At 37.5% G+C, this 22,915-nt stretch overlaps 1 protein-coding gene across 3 annotated transcripts in view; it reads right to left on the minus strand.

The window, feature by feature from the left end:
- The window catches only part of ABCA5 (ATP binding cassette subfamily A member 5), a 63,636-nt gene that overhangs the window by 25,650 nt on the left and 15,071 nt on the right, over nt 1–22,915 (minus strand). For all 3 annotated transcript variants that reach the window (XM_082679537.1, XM_082679538.1, XM_082679539.1), the window contains exons 5-19: nt 22,188–22,276; nt 20,416–20,645; nt 18,670–18,811; nt 17,147–17,335; nt 15,567–15,714; nt 13,477–13,645; nt 12,284–12,342; nt 10,962–11,072; nt 9,340–9,515; nt 8,701–8,820; nt 7,504–7,642; nt 6,924–7,014; nt 6,597–6,736; nt 5,509–5,628; nt 2,545–2,746 (exon numbers count right to left, since the gene is read on the minus strand). In XM_082679537.1, coding sequence (XP_082535663.1) covers nt 2,545–2,746; nt 5,509–5,628; nt 6,597–6,736; nt 6,924–7,014; nt 7,504–7,642; nt 8,701–8,820; nt 9,340–9,515; nt 10,962–11,072; nt 12,284–12,342; nt 13,477–13,645; nt 15,567–15,714; nt 17,147–17,335; nt 18,670–18,811; nt 20,416–20,645; nt 22,188–22,276 — 2,125 coding nt within the window. The remainder of the gene's footprint in view (nt 1–2,544; nt 2,747–5,508; nt 5,629–6,596; nt 6,737–6,923; nt 7,015–7,503; nt 7,643–8,700; nt 8,821–9,339; nt 9,516–10,961; nt 11,073–12,283; nt 12,343–13,476; nt 13,646–15,566; nt 15,715–17,146; nt 17,336–18,669; nt 18,812–20,415; nt 20,646–22,187; nt 22,277–22,915) is intronic.

Consider the following 22,915-nt stretch of genomic DNA (forward strand, 5'->3'; position numbering starts at 1 on the left):
TTCCCACTTGGGAGTAGAAATTCGACTCTCCAAAATGGTCTCATGACAATGTTAGAAAGAAAGCCAATATTCAATAATAAAATTAAAAGTTATAAAAGTATATTTTAGATCAGAGCCACCCTGAAATTTTTATAGGGCATGTAAACCTGTAGTTATAACTTAAAAAAAAATACACATTATGTCACATTATATCTCTATTCTCCTGAAGGAACTATTTCCTGCCCTACCTCTATCCTACGTACTCTCCAAATATTTCAGAAAATATATGATACAAAAATATTTTAGATACAGTGAAGAAAATAAAAATACAGTGAAGACTGCAGATGACTGGTATCTTTGAAATGTCATCCTAACCACATCAATTTCCATTTCTCCTCTACAGTGAGTTATAAGGACCATAATGTGCAGCTGGCCCAGCACATAATTCTACTATAACCACTCAAAATGCCCTTCCACCTGAGAGACAGGTAACTTTTTTTTTTTTTTTTTTTTTTTTTTTTTGCGGTACGCGGGCCTCTCACTGTTGTGGCCTCTCCCGTTGCGGAGCACAGGCTCCGGACACGCAGGCTCAGCGGCCATGGCTCACGGGCCCAGCCGCTCCGCGGCACGTGGGATCTTCCCGGACCGGGGCATGAACCCGCGTCCCCTGCATCGGCAGGCGGACTCTCAACCACTGCGCCACCAGGGAAGACCCGAGACAGGTAACTTTTCATCTCAGCCTGCAAAAAATCTCTACAGTGTGTGTGACAGGTGTCACAACAGTGGGTAGAGAGAGCTTAGGTTATCACACATCAGCATTTTATAATTTTCAGAAACCCTATAATTTTAAGTCATTCTTAAATTGTTGTAAGTAGATGTATATCAGCACTGCCAGAAGCATACTGCGTCGAACTCTAGTTCCATAATAAGTTAGTGGGTGTTTTAGGTTAAAAACAAAATTCATGATTAAAAAATATTTGGAAACTCCAAGTTAAACAAAGTTGAAATAATTTCTTTAGCATAGAACGGCTCATGTGTTTTTATATGCTAATGGACAAATCTTTAAGAGAGGAAATGTAAGTTATAATATTTTCTACATGCATGGTCAATACAGATTTGACCACGGAACACTTCTTGTAGCAGGCTGAATGTCTGTCACCCTCCTCCCAAATTTATACACAGAAGCCCTACGCCCCAAAGCGATGGCATCTGAAGATGAGTCCTCCGGGAGGTCATCAGGGTCAGATGGGGTCACGAGGGCATGGCCTCATGACGGGATTGGTGCCCTGAGAAGAAGAGGCACCAGAGAGCTCTCTGGTGGCTCTTTCTCTGTGTGCACACACAGCGAGGGGGCGGGGGGGGGGTGCCCAGCTGCAAGCCAGGAGAAGTCCTCAACAGGACCCGACCATGTGGACCCTGACCTCACTCCCAGTCTCGGGAACTGTGGGAAAATAAACTTCTGCTGTTCAAGCCAGAAGATAAACTTCTGCTGTTGTTATGGCAGCCGGAGCCGAGATTCTTTTATTGCTTTTCAGGGAGTATTTTATGAGAGTAGTATTCAATTAAATTAACGGACACATGCTGATTTAAACAAAGGTTTTTCTCTCACTAATGCTGACACAGGAATAAATCAGATACGTGATTGACATTTCTTTGACAGTGAAAAAGTCTGGGCAAAAAAGCAAATGAATTCAGCATATTTCAAACATATAACAAAACTCTTATTCTTTATATATATATATTTTTTTTTTTGGAACGCGGGCCTCTCACTGTTGTGGCCTCTCCCGCTGCGGAGCACAGGCTCTGGATGCGCAGGCTCAGCGGCCATGGCTCACAGGCCCAGCCGCTCCGCGGCATGTGGGATCTTCCCAGACCGGGGCACAAACCCGCGTCCCCTGCATCGGCAGGCGGACTCTCAACCACTGCGCCACCAGGGAAGCCCCTTTTATTCTTGATTATTAAGTTTTATTTCTACCGCCATTCTGGATCTAACAAGACAGCGTGGTGTATAAAAGTACTTAACGTTACTTCTAAATAATTCAGCGTCTAGCAGCCCATGGGAACCTAACTGACAGAGACACGGCTAAGTGGAAAAGACGTCATTTTGATCCCAGTTCTACCCGCTATAAGCCCTTCTTTATATTTCCGTTTCTTCACCTTGATAAATAAGGATAAAACTTATTCTTCCTGCTGTTTACCAAAAAATGGTCATAAATATTAGTAATAGAGGCAAAACAATTGTGAAAAATGTAAATGCAAAATAAAATTTAAATGCAATGACAGTAATTCAAAAATTACACAATTAGAGAAAATTATTTGTCACTCCCTCATTTTATAGATGAGACCAAAAAAATGCTAGTTTTAAAAAAGAGTTAAGGCTCTAATGATATCCAATGAAATCACCAGAGGTGTAATTTTTTTCTCTGACATTGTGAAATTACCATTTTAATCTCTCAAAACTACACAGATTATTTACATATGTCTACATTTTAAAGACTAAGATGGTAAATCTAGTTTGTATCCTTAAGAAAACAACTCATCAGACGGAAGAGCGGTTATACTTACACTGATCTCACTGATTTGCTCTCACGTTTCAAGGTAAGGAAGTGAAACTTTGCAATTTTAAACACCTGCTGTTTCCAAACACTCATGGTGCTCACCAGAGAAGCCTTGGTTTCAGAAAGAATAAGCAAGCTCTGCTCCATTTCATCAAAGGGTTTTGAATGCACTTCTTCCTCTGGTGGCCGCTGAGTAAATACACTATAATCTATTTGCCAAAACAAAACGATAGAAACTTACGTTATCTTCCTTAAAAAGATGAAAACCTTTCTGAAGCATGTAAATTTCAAAGCAGCACACACCTGGCAGTGATACAGGACAAAGGGGACAGTCATATACTTTGGCAATGTTATCGAAACTGAACATGTGCACAGTTTATGACCCAGGACATTCTCTCTCAGGTATAAATCCAACAGAATTATGTACAGAGGCTCACTGAAACACATGTACAAGAATATCCTTAGCTAGTACCCTGTGCAATAGCCACATGCTGGAAAGAACCACATGCTCTATCAACAGGTGAAAGAATAAGTCATGAAATATTCCTGTAATAGAATAGTGTAAAACAATGAACGTGAACAAACTATTGTATAACCATAGTAGTTTGATCTTACAAACATTACATTAAGTCAAAGAAACCAGAATAAATATAAGCAAAAGAGACATGCTATATGATTGATTCCATTAGACCAAAACCTGACAAAACTACTGGATGGGGATAGAAATCAAGATACGTTATTTTCACAACAGTGATTTGACTTAAAAGAGATGAAAAATAATAAAAAGAGACGAAAACTGGTTTCGGTATGAAGAAGGACTTAGGCTAAGTTTAAGAAATGAGTAAACATTAAAAATTTTAAGAGTGGAGCAGAATAATGTATAAAATAATATTTAGGTACAACCTGGCTGTCTTGGCATCTTACCAACTCAACAGTCTGAACGGATGACTCAGTAGATGGACAAGTCCAGTCCCTGTCTTCCCCTGACACAGCGACTAATCAAACTAAAAGCAGGTCCTGAAATACTGCATATCACAATCATAGTACTCAGTGAGCTCCAACTGGCCTTCTACAGAATTTGATATATACTAATCTTTAAAAAATAAAACAATTAAAATCGACCAAACTGAAAGCAAGCTGATGTTAGAGGTAAATTTATTTTGCATAATGGGCTTAAAGGTACTATAGGGAAAAGTGAATAATACCTGAACAGAGCTCACCCTTCTCATTTTCATTCCCACTTCCCAGATGTTTCTAGAAACTACTTCGTATGCCTCAAAGTAGTGAGCAACACACACACAAGCGCCTTCTCCATCTAGCTCTCTCCGCCATCCTCAGTATTACGGACATATGCACCGTTAACGCATTCTACATCCTGACCTCTAGCTCCCTTCATTCCTTCCATTCCCATACCTTTATCTCTACTCAGTTTCATCAAACTGACGGATGCCCAAATTTAAGATCTTGCTATCGCTCCAACTGATCCAACATTTTCACGTGAACTTTCCTTCTCTAGCTGCAATCCGCCCCTACGTCCTCATCGTAAGCTCACCTTTCTTCCTCCACGTTTGAGAGAAACATCCTTTTTCCTTCACTCTCAGGACCCAGCACCACGCCAGTCTCGCTACCCTTCAACCCATTCTCAGCTTAAACCTCACGGATCTCGACCGCACCACTGAAATCACTCGCGTCAAGGTCACGACCGGCTCCCACCCTTCCACATTCCCCGTCTTCTAAGCTACCAAACCCCCCTTCTGTGCCGCCATCTTCCTCTTCACAGCAGTCAGCAGAGAACTGCCCACTCGCTCTTGCCTCAAACACCATGCTGCCCCAGTTCCTGCATCTTCTTTCATGAAGACAGAAAGGGCGCTACTGGTGCCTTCCTGGTCAGCCCTCCCTGGACCTTCACTGCTCACCCTCGGGGCTTCCCTCCACTGCGTCCGCGCTCGCCACCGAAGCACCTCATCCAGTCCCACAGGGCCATCGGTACACAGGCGGATCCAGCGTTTGTATCTTGAGCCCAACGCCCTCCTTTAGCTCCAAGTGTGTGAATCAAACAGCCCACAGGCATCATCTCCACTGGGATGTCTACTAAACCTCTCAACAGTATAACCAAAATTCACACCTGGAGTCCTTCATTCCACAAACCTGCTGCTCCCCGTTTCTCAGGAAAGGGCAATTCCATTTCCAGTTCTCAAGCCAAAAACTTGGACACTGTTCTTGACCTCCCGTTCCTCAACCCCTAGCGCTAAGCCATCATCTGCAAGTCACCAGCAGCGCCTCTGGGAGAAGCCCGCGCTGTGCATGTTTCCCTACTGTCACAACCATCCTAGTTCAAACTAAGACGAACTGCAATAGCTTCCTAGCTGCTCTTCTGCTTCCACACTTCCCTTAAATCCACTCATCATTCAACAACTGGAACGCAGTTTTTAAAAATGCAAATCAGATCACGCTACCCCTTTGCTTTCAAACTGTCTGACAGCTTCATATCACACTAAGAAAACAAACAAAATGTTTTTCCACACTAAACATGTTCAAAGACTAAATATGATGTGGCCCCTGGCCTCCAGCTCTGAGCCCACTACATGCTACCCTCTCCTTGGCTCTCCACGGCGGCCTATCTTCGTCATCAGAAACATCCAACCCATCCCTCAACCAACACCTGTGCAGTAGCGAGTCCCTTCATCTGGAAGGCTCTGCGATGAAATCTCACTTTTCTTGCCGTTCAGGCCTCACTTTAAATATCACCCCAACCCAGTCCCCCCTGAGATGCCATCTAAGCTATCTGCCTCCTGAGACTGCCCCACTAATCCCTTCATGACTCCTATCACTCTCTGTAAATATCTATTTACCTGTTTATTTCTACCCTTTCTTCCCCAAAATACAAATTCCACATGCTTCTACAATTATTTGTCTTGATCACTATCTGTCTGGCTCATTGCCTAAAATGTGCCGTTAGCTTTGTTTTTACCTGCTTGGTCAATTTCCGCTTCAACTTCTAGCTTTAAGAATACATCTTCCAAAGTCGTCATGGAAACACCATAAGAAATAACACCCAAATCTGAATGAGTGTCTAGAGCAGCAAATAAACCTAAAGGAGAAAAATGAAAGAGCGTTGTGTCATTAAGCACACTACCATGAATTCTTCTAAAATGTCGTTTTAAAATAGCATATGACTGAATTTACTGGGCCGGCACAGTGTTCTCAAACTGTTTGGTCTCAGGACCCCGAAAACATTCTTAGAAATTGCTAAGGACCCCAAGGAATGTTTGTTTAGGGAGATATATATCTATTAGACATGCATCATAATATAAATTAAAACTAAGAAATATTTTATAGACAGAGTGATGGGCAGAGTACATTACGTTGACACATGTACTTCAATTCAGTTAATTAATGATTCCTTATTCTCAAAAGGAAACCATAGAAAACCGCATAGAAAATTTCTATCTAATTATAGGAATGCTATGGGAATTCTGCATAACGTATCTTCAAGAGTAAGAAATATCCTTTTGTTTATTAAGTCATCTGTCAACAGATAAAGGACACTGAGTTTGAGTTCCTCATCAAAAAGCAGAAAACTAAATGTCACAAATAAAATAATTCAAGGGTTTACCGTATAATAATGTAATTCGTTATGAAATCATGAAACTGGAAAAGAGCTTAGGACTTATACAAACAACTGTGTGTGTGTGTGTGTGTGTGTGTATACACATTTGTGTGTGTACGTATGTATATATTTGTGTATATGTATATTTATATTCTTATTCCCAGAACAAAAAAAGGGAACAATTTCTTTCTTTCTTGACAATAAAACAATTATTTACGTAAGTTAACACACTAGTTGGAGTTTCTTGCATGCCGTTTATAAAAAAAAGAAATGTTGGCTTACAGCATTTCTGATTTTCAAAAGCAAAATAAAGCAGAAACGGAATATTAACTCTGGCGACCTGCGAGCGCGTAAATATTATATAGAAAAATAAACCAAGTAAATTAAGAAAACTCATCCCCAATGCAAGAACCTGGTTCAGCAGTCAAGAAACTGAAAGTAAGGAATACCCGAAAATTTGTCCATGTCCTTGAAAGGCAAGCTATACACAAGCTGCTGGTCGCTCTGTTGCAATAAAGTAGCTGCAGGTATATGTTGTTTAACCAGAGAAGAGAGAGGGTCCGTGGCACAGCATCTGTCAATATACATGCTAGAGAAAACCAAAAACCGTAACTTTTTATGATTACTCAGTCAACAGCCAGAAGTAGATTCTGAATGCTTTAAGTTAAAGTTAGTGCCATACAAAAATGGCCGAAGCACATCATGGCAAAGCTTAAACACAGTAACAATAGCTCAAGAATATAATAAGGAACAAGGCAGTAAAGAATGAATGATACCTCAGGCGGTAGCCAATCCCCCATTTACTTTTGAGAAAAATTGAAGAACCAACACATTTTAACATTCCTTGTGACATGACAGCTTTCCGATCTGCAAAAAGAGATTTGCATTGCAATTTCAGAGTTAGTAACAGCATTAATAATTGGCATTTATATTTTCTGGATTAACCTATGAGACACCAGTGTATGAGCTCATTAAATTATCACAACAGCCTTATGAGGAAGGTATAGATTATCATCACCTGCTTTTTCGATGAGAACAGGAAGGCAATAAGAACATGTACAGTTTGCCCACGTTTCACGTGGCTATTAAGTGACAAAGCCAGGGGTTCACCCAGGCAGCGGAAGTCTACAGTCTACTTTCCTAACATGCTCCAAATGTCTCGAACTCTTCCTATAAGGTTACTAACAGAAGTGCTTTCACAACTTCCTTGATAGCCAAATGTACAAACGACAAGAAAGCAACAGAAACAAAGAACGCACAGCTTCTTTATTTATTCCTCAGAATTTAGCATTTCTATGTCTAATCTCCCATTTGGCCCCATGACCTTAACCTTTAAAAATAAAGTAAAAATCTCACCAGCAAGAATGTCAGCTTCATCCATGAAATGAGTACTAAACACTGTCACCCGATTAGCTTTTCTGTATTTAAGAAGATTCCAAACAATATGACGCGAACAAGGGTCCATTCCAGCTGTCGGTTCATCCAGCAACAGTACCTGTGTGCAAACGGGTGGGCAAGGCAGGGAATCCTCAGGAAAACTAAAATATATAAAATTCATGCAGACCCTGCAAACCTTCCCCACTTAAAGTTACTCTATCCAATCAGAAATGTATTAGGTCTGAGTTTTCCACTCATATATGAGTTAGCATAAATTTAAAAAACTATCGGTTTGGCATATGAATACCTTCTTTGGTTTAATTTTAAAATACAAATGTCTGTAATGTATAAGACATAAGTATAATAACAATCAGATAGACAAACTGAAAAACAAAACACTGAGTATTTCGCTTTTACCTGAACAATTAAGTTTTGTAGATGTAACAACTGCTCGTTAGAGAATTATGCTCTGTATTAGTTCAGGGAAAGAAATTTATTTTAAGACTATTTTTAATTATGAAAATATGGTGGTGGGGATTGGGAGGAAGATAAATTGACACAAAGCCTGAACCACAGTCCTCCCCAAGCTACAGCAGCAGGGCATGTGGCAGGATGGTGGGCACCCAGGGGGCTCCCGGCCACAGGTGTGCACCTGGCAGCTTTCTAACACTGTGCAAAGCAGTGACCAGCTGGTTCTCTGCTTCTGCCAGACAGAGAAGAGCACAAAGCAGACCAAAAAATCAAATCAACAGAACAGTGAAAAACGGAACTGTTCGTTTGATTTTGTTCTTACTTTTAAATTTTTATTATAACCATTACAAATGTATAAAAAACTGAAGAGAATAATAAACATAACAATACTTTTATAGCCACCACTGAACTTTAACAAATGTTATTTTACTTCAGATCTTCTCTCAGAGAAATAAAACTCTGCAGGTATAAAGAAAGTCAGTCCTATCCATTCCCCTTCCGAGAGATGGCCACTAAATTAAAGATGCTGCATATCTTTCTGACTTCTGTTTTAAAATCTTATTACTATAATTACATCCATAATAACATATAGTATTTTATGTATGTTTAAAATTTATACAATGTGTGTATGTGTATCTTTCTACAACCACTTTTTAATTCAACATAATTTAAAATGATCTCATCAATGACACTATATCTGCTTACCTTTGGATCCCCAAGAACAGCGATTCCTACAGACAGTTTTCTTTTCTGGCCACCACTTAACTTTCTGGCCTGATTATCTTTGATAGCCTGCATGTCTAAATCCAGTAAAACCTTCTGCACCTATGAAAGTAAAGTGTCAATAGACGTTTTTAAAATCACATCATTTACATAATTATCAATATGAGTTTTTAAGTGTTCTAATTTTAATGTCAACTTTTAAAATGTTCTTTTAGTCCAGAACTAAATTTTGACATATATCCATGCATAATTTTGAAATAATAGCTAAAAGGATTCCTGATGGGAAGGTCTGCTGTACTTTTGTGACCCCTGCGTGGTGGGAGGGGATCAGTGCAAAGACTCCGTGTGTGTCTGTGTGGCAGGCGAAGGGGGTGGAGGCGAAAAGAAAAGAAAAGAAACATCTATATTGAGTGACTAGAATCCTCCAGATGAAACAAGGACTATTTTCTATGTGCTAAAACTTTTGCTCCAAGTTCCAATTCTTTATAATGACTTTCTGTTTACTGGCTCAGAGCAGGTCTTATATTTAGATTTTCAAGCATATTTTTATTACAGAAGTTATTGCACAAGGTTACTAATTTACAGCAAATAAAAGTAAAGATTTCTATATAAATAACATACTTCTTGTATTATATTATTGGCTGGTACTCCTTTGATTGAAGCCAAAATGGATAAATTTTCTTCTACAGTCAAGACATCAAAGTGTATATCTAACTGTGGACAAATGCCAATCATTTTTCTTGCTTCAAACATTTCATCTATTTCTGAGACTCTGTGTCCATATACAGATGCAAACCCTAAAAGCAAAATATATGTATTTACATTAAATATATTAAGAATCAAAAAGTATATATGTTTTAGTATATACTAATAATTTAGTTATTTGTATGTAACAGACATAAAATAAGAGTCAATATAAATTTGGAGGACACAACGCACCCTCATTTCCATACTGGTGGAAATCACCATCATACTGGTGATTTGCTGCCACGTGTATTCCAATCTCATTTTCCTTCATTTTCAGGGCATATTACAGAGTGGAAAGAGCAAAGAACCATAAGTTTCATACTAAACAAAATTATCTATCGGTGCATTAACTAATATTCCAGGAACAATTTTCCCTCATTTCCAGGCAACAGTAAAGAGAACAAAGAACTTAAAATTTACCCCTAACCAACTGTGTGGCCTTGAGAAAATCACTCAATCTAAATCCAAGCTTTTTTCTTCTATTAACTGAACACTAATATAGCCCCCTTTACTGAAGAACTATTAAACCAGCGTGCTAATGTATGGAGAATTGTAACAGAAATAATAAATCCTTACATGATGAAAGGTATTATAATTACCCTCAAAGAGTGACACAGAGATAAGCAACAAAATCAAACTAATTTTAGAAGTGAAACTACATCTAAAAAGATGCAGAATCAGGGCTTCCCTGGTGGCGCAGTGGTTGAGAGTCCGCCTGCCGATGCAGGAGACACGGGTTCGTGCCCCGGTCCGGGAAGATCCCACAAGCCGCAGAGCGGCTGGGCCCGTGAGCCATGGCCGCTGAGCCTGCGCGTCCGGAGCCTGTGCTCCGCGACGGGAAAGGCCATAGCAGTGAGAGGCCCGCGTACCGCAAAAAAAAAAAAAAAAAAAAAAAGATGCAGAATCAGTACACGGAAGTTTGGCCCTTTCTTAAATTAAAATATTTATTGTTCTGCCACTCTATTTGGTTACTGTGGAAAAATGGAGCTGCTGTACTGAATTCTCACCTACAGGGCAGTCACATGTAACAATTATACGTTTGAGGCATTGCTCTTACAAATCTATTTTAGGAGATTGTACTGACACTCGTCATTCTTTCCTTTTGAACTACTGTTGGATACTTAGAATTCTGTCTTTATTTTCTCAACCAAAATGTCTATGGGCCTCATTTAATTTCCAATTAATTACTGATTTATCCTTCCTTGAAAATGAACAGTAAACAAAAACACAAGTAAAATATCTGCTAAAACAGGCACAAAAGTAGATCCTCCTTATTAAATATGACTGAGTCACTTTTATTTTCCATTGAAGAGAAAACAGATGTGTGTAATCAAAAAAAAAAGAAAAATATCTTTACAGACACAGAAGTTGATCCCAAATCAGTGACAAAAATCAATCGGTACATATCACAAGGATAAATAATTACCATGGTACCTTAGCTAATAACCCTAATAAAACAAAGTAAGGGATTTTTCTCTTTAAGTCAAAAAACTCACCATCCGAAGGTGGGCACAGTCCACAAAGAATATTCATCAATGTACTCTTTCCTGTTCCACTGTGGCCAAGTAATGCAGTAATCTGACCCTCATATATGTCAAAGGATAAATCTAGTTCAGGGAAAAAGGAGAAGTCTCAAATGTGATTCTTATTTCTGTTGAGCCATGTAAGACAATACACAATACTTGAGCAACCTTGAAAGAAGTCAATAAATTTAAAGACAGATTTAAAGTTACCGGCATATTTAATAACATAATATTTAATATTATAACACAATAATAATTCTTTGTTATAGTCAATGGTATGAACAATAAGAAAAATGATACAAAATAAGCTTTTTCTTTTTTTATTACACTAACCGATTTAGAGGGGGCACAAAACATGGCGGGGGGGGGGGATTTCTGTGTACCCGCTTTGGGGAACTTCCAAGGGAATTAAAACAAAAGGACAAACAAAAATTTGTTCCCAAGGGTACTTAGAGGCATGTTAAATCTACTGGCAAAAAACCAGAAATTAACCAATAGCTTGGAAAAGGCTAAGTAAATGCTTTAAAAGTTCAATTTAAACAGGAGTAAAGTAGAATGAATATCACCAGATGGATGTGTCAGTGTCTGAAAGGAGACAGCAGAAAGGGGGCTGAAAACCCAGCTTCAAATAACTGTAACCCCTGATCTGATGAAGGTGATCTCACGCTGACAGCATCCCAAGACCTGCAGGCCAGACGCAGCTTCAACTCCTGCCTGAGTGCCCAGCCTGCCAGCCCCGCCCTACAGATTTCAGACTTGTCAAGCCCCAGTCGTGTGGACCAATTCCTCAAAAATCGTCTTCCCCCCTTCCCGCCCGCCCCTCCCCACAGTGCTCTCACTCTCTGTGTATATGTGTGTATATAGATTCTAACGATTCTGAAGAACCCTGACGGACACATTGCTAAACACGCCACAACTGTCAGGACAGCTCCCCGTGACAAAGAACTATCAGACCCAAAACGTCAATAGTGCCAAGGCTGAGAAACCCTGTGTTAGGACAAAAGGAAAAAAAAAAAAAGGAACTAACATGTATACACATGCTAATAATAAAATGAAAAAGGACACAGATTTGTTCAAGGAGTTGACTATTTTTCATCTCGATAGATATTACTTTTTTCTTTTACTACTTTGATGCTAAGTTTTATTATGACCGTTAGTCACATAAATAAATGGAAGTATCCCTAAAGGAAAGAGAGAAAATTGTGGTAAAGAATTTAAATTTCCCACGAGCTACGTACGTTGTTTTTCCACTTGTACTTTAATGCTATGGACTGAACACTAGGAAAGCTACTTACTTCTCAAAGCCTCCACATTTTCACCTTTCTTTCTGTATGTCTTCTGAATACCACTGATTCTGAAAAACACCATTTTCTACTTTATAAGGATTTAAAGCAATCTATAAGTACGTGTTTCCATGTATAATATTTTTAATCAAAGCTGTCATATTTAACGGGAATAATAATAAAGTATCTTCCTACTAAAACAATAAACCAAGGAAATCTGACAATAATAATAAAAGTATTTTAAAGAACCTACAAGAGAAAAGTATAGTATTCCTCTCCATTTTAAGTGTTATTCATTCAGTTTTCATGATAAGCCAACTTCTAAAAAGAAACTGAAACATTTGACTCAAGCAATTTATAGATTTCTTATTTCACATTGGATTCTTTTCTGTTTGTAATTAATCAATACTTGTTTATCAGTTAAGGGAGATTAAAAACCGAGTGCCATTTCACATCAGCACTTGTCTATAAATGTGAAGTGATTCTCTCCTTCCACTTTGAATGTTTTACATAATTTTTGAAGGAATGAACGGTCTTGTTCACCAGTTTAAATTTTACTCTTAAGAAGGCAGACCGCCAGCCCACTGACTGCATCTTAAATATCTAACTCTCCCTTGCTTTTAGACATTTTTCTTAAATTTAAAAAACACAAATTATACTCCAATTTTTCTTGCACTTTTATTTCTTTTCTCGGTCTCATTATTTTTTTAATTTGGTTTTGACTGAACTAGAAGGAACAGTAATGAATTTCCTTCATTCTCAGAAATTAAGTTGACGTGACAAGTTAATTATGTCACAATTTCTAAGGGTCTATGAAATCAACAGAGCACGATTTAGTGTGGTGTATATCTCAGACAATGTAGCCTGAATAAAAATAGAAAGTTAATGTTTATTCTGTTTTAATCTACATAATGAGGAAACTTTAAAATAGCTTAATTTTATAAATACTAGGTTTTATTACTTTTAAAAATTTCTATTCAAACATAAAATTTCAAACCTAGCAGCAACCTTATTCTAAATGGCCGCAAAGAAAATAAAAACTTGAAAGAGAATTAGCCCTTAATACTGGTTTTTAAAAAAGCATGGAATGTGCACCAAATCTTCAAAGATACCATACTTACATGCATTATGTAAAAGATAGGATTTAAATGTGGCATGTTCCATGAGCAGTTCTTAGACCTAAAGTGCCAAAGATTAAATCATACCTTATGGCTTCTTTTCCTATAAATTCTGAAGAAACAGGCTCAACAGTTTCACTAAAACTAATACTCCCACTAACATTGCCCTCCGATAACTCCTTATAATTTCTTCTGCTCTTTGACCAATATGATGGCTTCAAAAAATAAAACGATGATCTCCGTAAACCAAATTCTCCTGGAAAAAAAAACCAAACCTGAGTTATCCTAACAAATTATTTCTGAAGACTAGTTATTAAATCATAAAGGCAGTCTGTGAAACCTAAGACAACCTAGATCTAAAGTTTAGACATAAAATACTAAATAGATAGTGTGTGAAAAATAAAAGTTTTACTGACAAATAACTCTTGTCCAGAAATAGTTTCAGAGTTGCTGAGAGTCTAGGGAACGTAAATGTAAGCAAAGTACATTTTCTGCCCTACAGAAACTTACATCGTTATGGCTACATGTACATACTAAACGGCTAAAACACAACGTACAGCATGAGGCGTGCCACGCACAGTGCTAATAAGAGTTCAGAAGAGTTGAAAAGTTTACATCTGGATAGCCTGAAGGCTTGAATGAGTATCAGCTTAGCGTTTGAAAACAGACAGTATTCAGAAAAGTTGATATTGTTCATAAAGAAGGCTTTTTAGAACTAGGAGAAAAACACAGCCACCAGGACCGACACAGGAGACTTAGCTCTGACTGCCCACACAGCATGTACGTATTTTCTCCGTTTCTCCCCAAGGAAGCGACCCTTCCCGTCCTTTCTAACGTCCACCCCTCCTCTAGATGAGCGCATGTTTCAAAGGGCTCTGATCCCAACTACAGAGAGATGCCAGTGGACCTAATGAGCCCCTGGCAGGCTCTGGTGGTTGCTACCACTGCAGCCATAAGCAGGTGTCAACCAGACAGAAGCGAAGGGTTTACTGGGGGAAAGGCAACCTCTCCCTCTCCCTCTGGACGGGAACAAAGAAGCACAACCCCATACAGCCAGGAGGAGAGCAAACCTGCCAGATTGAGACCAAGAGGCAAGAACTCGGAGAAAGTGGGTCCCTGATGACACAGCTGAGCAAGTCCAACTGACCTGGGGTCCATCCTATCTTTGGACTTTAAATAAAACGCTTGATTTCCTTCTTGTTTAAGACAACTAAAGAGGTTCTCTGTTATGGGTAGCTAAAAATAATGTAACGGATACACTGCAGATGTGTTTAAATAGATAAATAGGACCATGTGGATGGATGTAAAATACAACAGAGGGGCACAGGGGCTAAGAAGTGACTAAATACATAGAAGCAGCGTGGAGGAAATTAACATATAACAAGTTTCTACTTGCTTCTCCAGGCTGCGCCCACCCTGCAAGGTGTCTGAGCAGGAGGTTAGCTTGATTGGAGGGAACGGTGAGGTTCTTAGACAGACGTGAGGTAGGCAGTTAGATGGGAGCTGCCACGGCGGTCTAGACTAGCAGAGCCCACCATGCCTTCCTGCAACTACAGAAACGTCCTCATCTGAGCTCTGCAGTGTGGTGACTAACAGCCAAGCGCGGCTACTGAGCACCTGGCCTGTGGCCTGCGCTACCAAGAAGGAACTGTTAGCTTATTTGATTCAAAGTAACTCAAGTTTTAAAAGCCACACCTGTCTTTCCATATAGGACTGCAGGTCTGGCACACAGACAAAATGAATGAGGAACTCAGGGGGAAAAGGAAAGGGGGTGTTGGTTATTTGGTAATGTTTTGAATCCGCACAAGTCTGCTATCGGTGCAGGATGAGGGATGTGGGGAATGGGAGGGGTCACCAGGTTGCTCGTGGTGTCGGAGCTTATCGGGTGAAATAACAAAACACTGTAGCCAGAACGATGGACGTGGGGAAGGACTGAGTTAAGGAGTTCAATTAGGGACTGAAGGTTTTCAGAACAAACTGATCTCTTTTTACCCACAATCTCCTTATACATTCACTAGCAGTTAATGAATAAGGTACGAAATATACTTATTTAAAATTAAATTAAAAGCTGTAACAGTGCATACGACTTAGAAGAAAAATTTTTTAATTAAGTTAACCTTATGTGGGCAAAGAAACCTAAATATCTTTACCGTAAAATCCAATAACTACCTGCATACCTGGAATGACTTGATCAAGATAGACAGCCAGAAGGACATAGAATAGGCTGTTAAGGGCCAGCATGATAATAGTAATAATCAGAGGATACGGCCCTTCAGTCAAATTAGAAAATAGAGCACCTTCATTAAAATCTTCTAAATGCATGACCTGAAAAACAGAAACACCAACTTTATTATATAAAAATGATAACATATTTTATCATTTTATAAAATAGCTAACACTATTTAGAGCTTCTCATAATATCCAGAGTCAGTAAACTGGGCCTCTGAACAGATTAAACAGTCTCCACCAAACTGGTAACATGAGTTTATAAAGAAAACAATAAACTTGACCAAACCGTGAGCTTACTACAGCAACCCCTTTCAACCATGTTTTCAATGCTGTGCTTCTAAAACCAGTATACATCTATCCTTGGGGCATGTGCAATAATTCTAATGCTATGATTATCAAATGAAATAAAAACTAATGCAAACAAAAGGGTTATGGTCCACAGAGAAGTCAGACAAATTAAGTATTAGAGGATAAACTTATGGTCAGCACCTTTCAACACTGAAAAGGGAGAAGGTACTATAATTAATTAACACAGCTATTAAATTATTCATAGTAGATACAGGTGATAGAGCAGAAGGAAAGCAATAGAGACTGAGGCCTCGTTTAGGTCTCAGCCCTGACATTAAGTAAATAAACTTTAATTATGCTGTTCTGGACTTCAGTCTCCTCATCTGTGAAATGAAGGTGAATTAAATGACATTCAAAGTCCCTCCCACTCAACAAAAACCTATGAATCTATAATTCTCCCTTCCTAAGGGGACTCAGTGGACTCTCAAAACATGTAATAACAGCTCTTAGGTCTCAAATAATTAAAATTCGTTTAACTCAATATTCATAAACAAGCAAAGTCTCACAAATAAGAAGTCTATCCAGCCAACATGAATAATCTCTTGTATTAAGTAATTACATTTTTTCTTTACACATTAACCAAATTTGTGTTCTAATACATAAAGCAGTTTCTTATAAGAATTTTCCCCTTAGAACCTGAGTACCCTGTAAAGACAAATAAAAATCAAATTTATAAATCTAAATACTATTTAGGTAGAGATAATCTCATGAACGTTGTACCTATAAAATCCACAAGGTACTACTTTCACTACTACAGTCAGGAAAAATTTGTTCTGCTTCACACACAGTTCTCTCCCAGGTGCACACTGAGATAAATTTACAACAGGGAGCAATAAATCCAGGCCGCAGAGCAATCTAGATTGCCTGACTCATAAACCCATGACTTCTAACAAACTGAGCTACTGCAGTGAAACAGATTATTGAGACACACTAAAGTGAGAAGTGGAGAACTTATTTATAAACAGGTCATATAAATAAAAAACTTTAAAAATGGAGAAAATATAAATGAAACCAATATAAAATGTACTCCAATATTCAAATATCATTCCTTTTTCATGTTGAAAATTTTAAATAATTTTTTTTGCAAACTAAGGGCAGTATGCATGGTAGTATAATATGCTGCATGGAAGTGGAGAGAAAAGAAAATATTTAGTGAAAGCAAGATATGTATATTACCTACCTGTGCAATACCAATCAAAAAAGTACACTGACAGAAGGGACTTAGAAGCCACACTAAAGATTTGGGAAAACTTTCCACGAGGACTATCAAAAGGCCAACAAATCCAAGAGCCACAGTGACTAAAAATTCAACTATTCCCACATGTTTTGATTTTTTAAAAAGAGGCGTCAGCATTAAAGCAAAAAATACCTGTAAGATATAAATATTAAGGTTAAAGCATTGTTCATATACACTGGTATGAAAACAAAATTAAATTTTCCTTGTGAAAGAACAAGTTATTTTCATTAGAAAATACATTCATTAAAATACAATTAATTTCTGAAGGCCATGGTGAGATATTTAATTTTCATACAAATAGTGCTCTACATTAAAAATTTAAACCGACAAATATTAAAAACTGCAGTATATCTATGTAATAGGCAAACATGATCATCTCAGCACTGTAGAAACCATAAACCACCGTGTGTTTCTGCAGTTAGATACGGACAAATATGAACAAAACAGTATGTCAACAAGCTTTTACACAGAGCCCATCTTTTCAACTTCACGTGTTGACAAGAAACAGAGCCAGTTAAAAACCAGACAATTATATAGAGGAGCATATCAGTTATTTGTAAATTATCATGTTAAACAGCAGGAATGGGACTTCCCTGGTGGCGCAATGGTTAGGAGTCCCCCTGCCAATGCAAGGGACACGGGGTCGAGCCCTGGTCCGGGAAGATCCCACATGCCGCGGAGCAGCTAAGCCCATGTGCCACAACTACTGAGCCTACGCTCCAGAGCCCACACACCACAGCTACTGAGGCCCGCGCACCTAGGGCCCGTGCTCCGCAACAAGAGAAGCCACCGCAATGAGAAGCCCACGCACCGCAACGAAGAGTAGCCCCCGCTCACCACAACTAGAGAAAGCCCGTGTGCAGCAACAAAGACCCAACGCAGCCAAAAATAAATAAATAAATAAATGTTAAAAAAAAAAGAGCAGGGGTGATAGTCAAAATATTTAACAACGGATACAGCATGGGCACATAAGCCAATCAGGATGGAAACTGGGACCACTTAAAACAAAAGCTTGTCATGAACATCCCACATTTAACCAAACTACCCAATGGAAATCAACACTGTCAAAGAGCTACATTTACAAAGATATATCTTTACACGACATCAACCTGTAACATAAATTAACTTGAAACAGTCAGGATCTCATAAAAACAAAGGAATAAAATGTCTAGTACCAGACAATCTTAATGGTGCATAATAAGCACAATTAAATGAAGATAGTGAAAGACAGACACAGAGGAACTGTATGTGGAATACATCATATGAAAACAAGTTAAATTGAAACTTGAGAATATTCTGTAACTTTTCTAAAAATATGGAGGCACAATGATACAACTCATGTATCAGTAGCCTAGTAACAATCTTGTCTTTCATGGGAAATCGACTGTAAGTAAACCAAACAGTAAGACTTTATTAATCAAATATTTTGACAGTTCTTTATTCCCATTTCAAATGAAAGTACTTACAGATGATAAGCCATACAGGAAAAAAAGAAGAAATATCACAAAGCAGCTACTTTGAGGAAATAAAGAAGAAGCTGTTGCAATGACTGCCATGAGAAGGGACATGAGAAAAATCAAACTTGTATACAGAAGGACCCAGGAGAGCCTGCAATGGGAACACAGATACATTTATGGCTAAAGATATAGGCTTTAACAATTAAAAAAAAAACAGAAACATTTTAAATAAAACTTCAGCTTTATTTTAGCCATTTTATTCTTAAAATTAAGCCAATCTCTTCATTTCTTTGTATGCTCATCTATTGAAAATTAAAGCTCTCCTATGTAATTAAAAATACAGCAGCATTGGTTAAGTTGTCAGTAAAAGTATCATCTGACACAGAGATAAAATGGTGACTATCTTTCCAAGAGTCCAAAAAAAAACTGTACAGATTTATAGCAATTCATGATTAATTTAAATCTAAAACCCTCAAAAGTTCAACAATGCACAATACTTCTGATTTTCTTAAAATACGAAAGAGTTTAATGACTGACAATTTTCTTTATGGTACATGCAACAAACTGATGGCTTTTGGTACTTTAGACAGTAGAGGTTACCTTGCTAATCGACAACATAATTACTATAGGAACACAATGTGAGATCAGGAAGATCAACAATGGATTCACTACAGGACTCAACATTTCTCCTCAAAATCAGAGCTCAGTGAAATCACCACAGTATTTAGTTTCATTTTATTTTCATTTTTCAAGTTAGCAGATAATTTAATGTATGCTATCATAAAATCACCAAAATAGGGCTAAAAGATACCTGAACTACCAAAACTAAAACCATTATTTTACAGAGGCAAAACTGAGGCACTGAGAAACTGATTTGCCTACATTCTTCCAGCTACTGTTTCCTCACAGAATACTTTAATAACCAACGCATCTCAAAAACCAATCACTAGTAAAACGACAGGAGAAAAAAACTGCGCAAAGATGCTATGTCATGCAGAATGACCCCATTACATAAAGTGTTTTAATTAACTGTTGCATTGAGCTAAATGGAATAAAATGGTCTACAATAATAACTCACATGCAACAGTATTAACTTCCCCCCCAAAAAAGAGGTCAAAATAATGTTGTTATTACATAGTGGAAAAAGTACGAAAAATACACCTAGAATTATTTATAAAAATGCATGCCTCTATAAAATTATCATTGTATAAAAATGCTAATGTGCTCATTTGTGAACTTTTTTCATTTGTTTCTCTAGAAATTACTTGCATATTATAATCTTAAAAAGTTCACAAAAATAACTTTCTCCAGGGGAAAGAAAGCCCATATACTACATACACAAACTTCTGTCATTTTGATTACATTTTAATAACATGTATATGCTATGATACCTGAGGAGGACTGTAACAGGCAATTCATTTCTAACTTCCCCAAGTCTCCTATTTCCTATACACTGAAATATACACTGAAATACATGGAGCACGCCTCATCAACTCAAACAAAATATGAAATAAAATTTAAATATATAATATCCACATGAGCTTTCCAAAGCTCACCTCCCTTATGTTAAAAAAAGCCAATCAATTGCTGAAGCATTTTGATTGGTCTCAAAAAACTCCAAGACAAAGGCAATAACTGTGAGAAAACAGCATCAGCACCTCATCAAGTCAGGTGAACAACAAAATTACAATTCTGAAGATTTGTATACTTATACGATTATTAATCACACTGAATAACAAAGTTTTAATAACATACCAAAAGGCAGTGTCATGCAGTCCCATTATCTTTAAAAACTCTTTTAACTTCTTCTCTTTTTCTGCTACGATATGAATTGCCAAAAAGTATCCGAAAGGTGAAAATGCTATAACTAGGTATATTAAAATTACTCCTCGGGGAAAGGTATCTATTTCCACAACAGCAGTTTCTCCCATAAGGACAGCCTTAGTTGGCTCCAGCTTCTTCCAAAAAGAAACATTGGTCTTCAGCTGTAATTAGAAAATGTAAATACATTCAATTAATTTAGTTCTGATAGTAGCCCCTAAAATAATGTGACAGTTATACCCCCAAATTTAATCAATAACCTCGTACAAACACCATCCTCAAAAAGCTACACACCAGAAATAAAGTGATTGACCCCTGCATCATGATACCTATAGAAAACTGCTTTTACTCATTCTGGAGGCATGTCATAAAGTTTAAAGTCTGAAGTTCGGAAGTATATAAATTTTTATTAAATAATTTGTCAAAGAAAATAAAACTGCACATTATCATCTTTAGCTGACAATTATATGCATCTTAATAAAAACATGCATTTATAAAACTGAGGAATTAAGGAATGATCACTAGTACGATGAAAGAATGACTCTTTTTAAAATGTTCTTTTAGATAGTAAGTCCTTCTAGTGTTTTAAAATCTATATATGCAGCACGCATATAGACAGAACAATAAAACTAGTTATGCCATCTGATACACTTCTACTTAACATTCAAATGAATGGCTAAAATGAGATCTGCTCCACCTGTTCATCTAGTATGGTCTGGGTTGTGGACAGCTAAGGTCTTTAGCCAAAACACAAATAAGTACTTTTAACACCGTCAATGTGATATGCCCTATATCTCACTGCCATTACCGTAATCTTCTGTGTTACTGAATACTGTATCTACAGTACCTTTATACCACGTTGTGAGAGTTTATAAGATAATTCTATATACATCATCTCATATGGTTCTAACAACAACGCAGTCAAGTAAAGCATTATTTTTGTAGTCATTTTACTACATAGCAGTCTAACAACTAACAGAGACAGGTCTCCTGTTCAAGGTCTCCTGTTCATTTCTGCTAAAATGTGAAACACTGGATCAGGCCTAAGCATGTCTTTAGAACGTAAATGCAACAACATTTATACACAATCTTAGTGGCAGTACAGTATTAAAATATAGAACTGGGAGCCCAAAAGCGATAGTCTGAATTAGCTTTGCCACTAATTAACTGAGTTTTGGAAAGTCACTTATAACCTTCCTGTGCTTCAGGTGCACATATAAAATGCAGACAATAACAGCACCCTTTAACATAGGGGTGTTAAAGATTAAATGGGTTGATCTTAGTACATAACTTTTTAGAAATAATGTTTGGCAAACAAGTGATAAATGTTTGTTAAATAAGAAATAAAATCTACCACTGTGATTAAGATAAAGATACTCACCTTCTTTAAACTAAGTCATTCTTATTCAAGGGAAAAGGTCTGCAAATGTAGACCTTTCATAAATATTATCTACAGTCAACACAGATATGATAATACTGGTATACAGAATGCTGAATCACATGCTTAGAAACCATCAAATAAGGTGGGTTTCAAAAAAATTAAGTCAGAGAGTATGACTTCTCCCTTATCTCTTTCCATAAAGGAGTTGTATTAAGTTATGTATTTGGTACATTTGACAGCAGTCAAATGAAATCCTGTGGTAAAGACTTCGGGGATGATTGGTAAAACACAGTTTGACTCTATTTTCTTCCTTTTTCATATTTACCTGTATAATGGCAGTATCTATCGAGGCCTGTAAAACTGTGAACCCTGAGGACCAGTACTGAACAGCCTCACATGATTTTGAACAGCCAGCTACGGAGAAAAAAAGGTGAGACGTAAGATTCTGCAATATACAAGTGTTTTCTTTAAAGGCAGCACACATGGGGTTACCAAAGTAATATAATTAATCAATCTCTACAGGACCAAAGAAAATAAGCAATGGCCCTCCAAAGGCAAACAAAATCTATCACGTTCCTTATTGTTTACTTCAAAGTTTTGAAATTGAAGAGTTACATGTGTTAGGATACTGAATCGTAAATGAATACAAATGGAAAGAAAGAAATTAACGGTAAACACAGTTATTTAAAATAAATCAGTTTTCTGTTTTAAGGCAAGCCATTCTACAATGACTTATCAGCTTTAAAGATCTTCCAGACGCAATGGCAAGTTCAGGTGAACAGCACAGAAAAAAAGAAAAATTCTGTAAGGGCTTTGCGGAATCAAGTCACAAACACAGTACTTAACAGTGACTTTAATATTAGTCAAGAAATGTTTGTGGTTGATAATTATCTTTTCAGAGGTTTAGGCATTGAAGGCTGTTTTCCATGTTTCCAACATAAAACTAATAAGGTTTATTGGTGGAAGACCCTGAGATTTTAAAGGTACGCGCCATACCACATATGAAAACAATTACATGGAGAAAAGAACAGACTTAGAGTGTCATACAATTCA

Source organism: Grampus griseus (genome assembly GCF_964374135.1).
Source record: "Grampus griseus genome assembly, chromosome: 20".
NCBI lineage: Eukaryota > Metazoa > Chordata > Mammalia > Artiodactyla > Delphinidae > Grampus > Grampus griseus.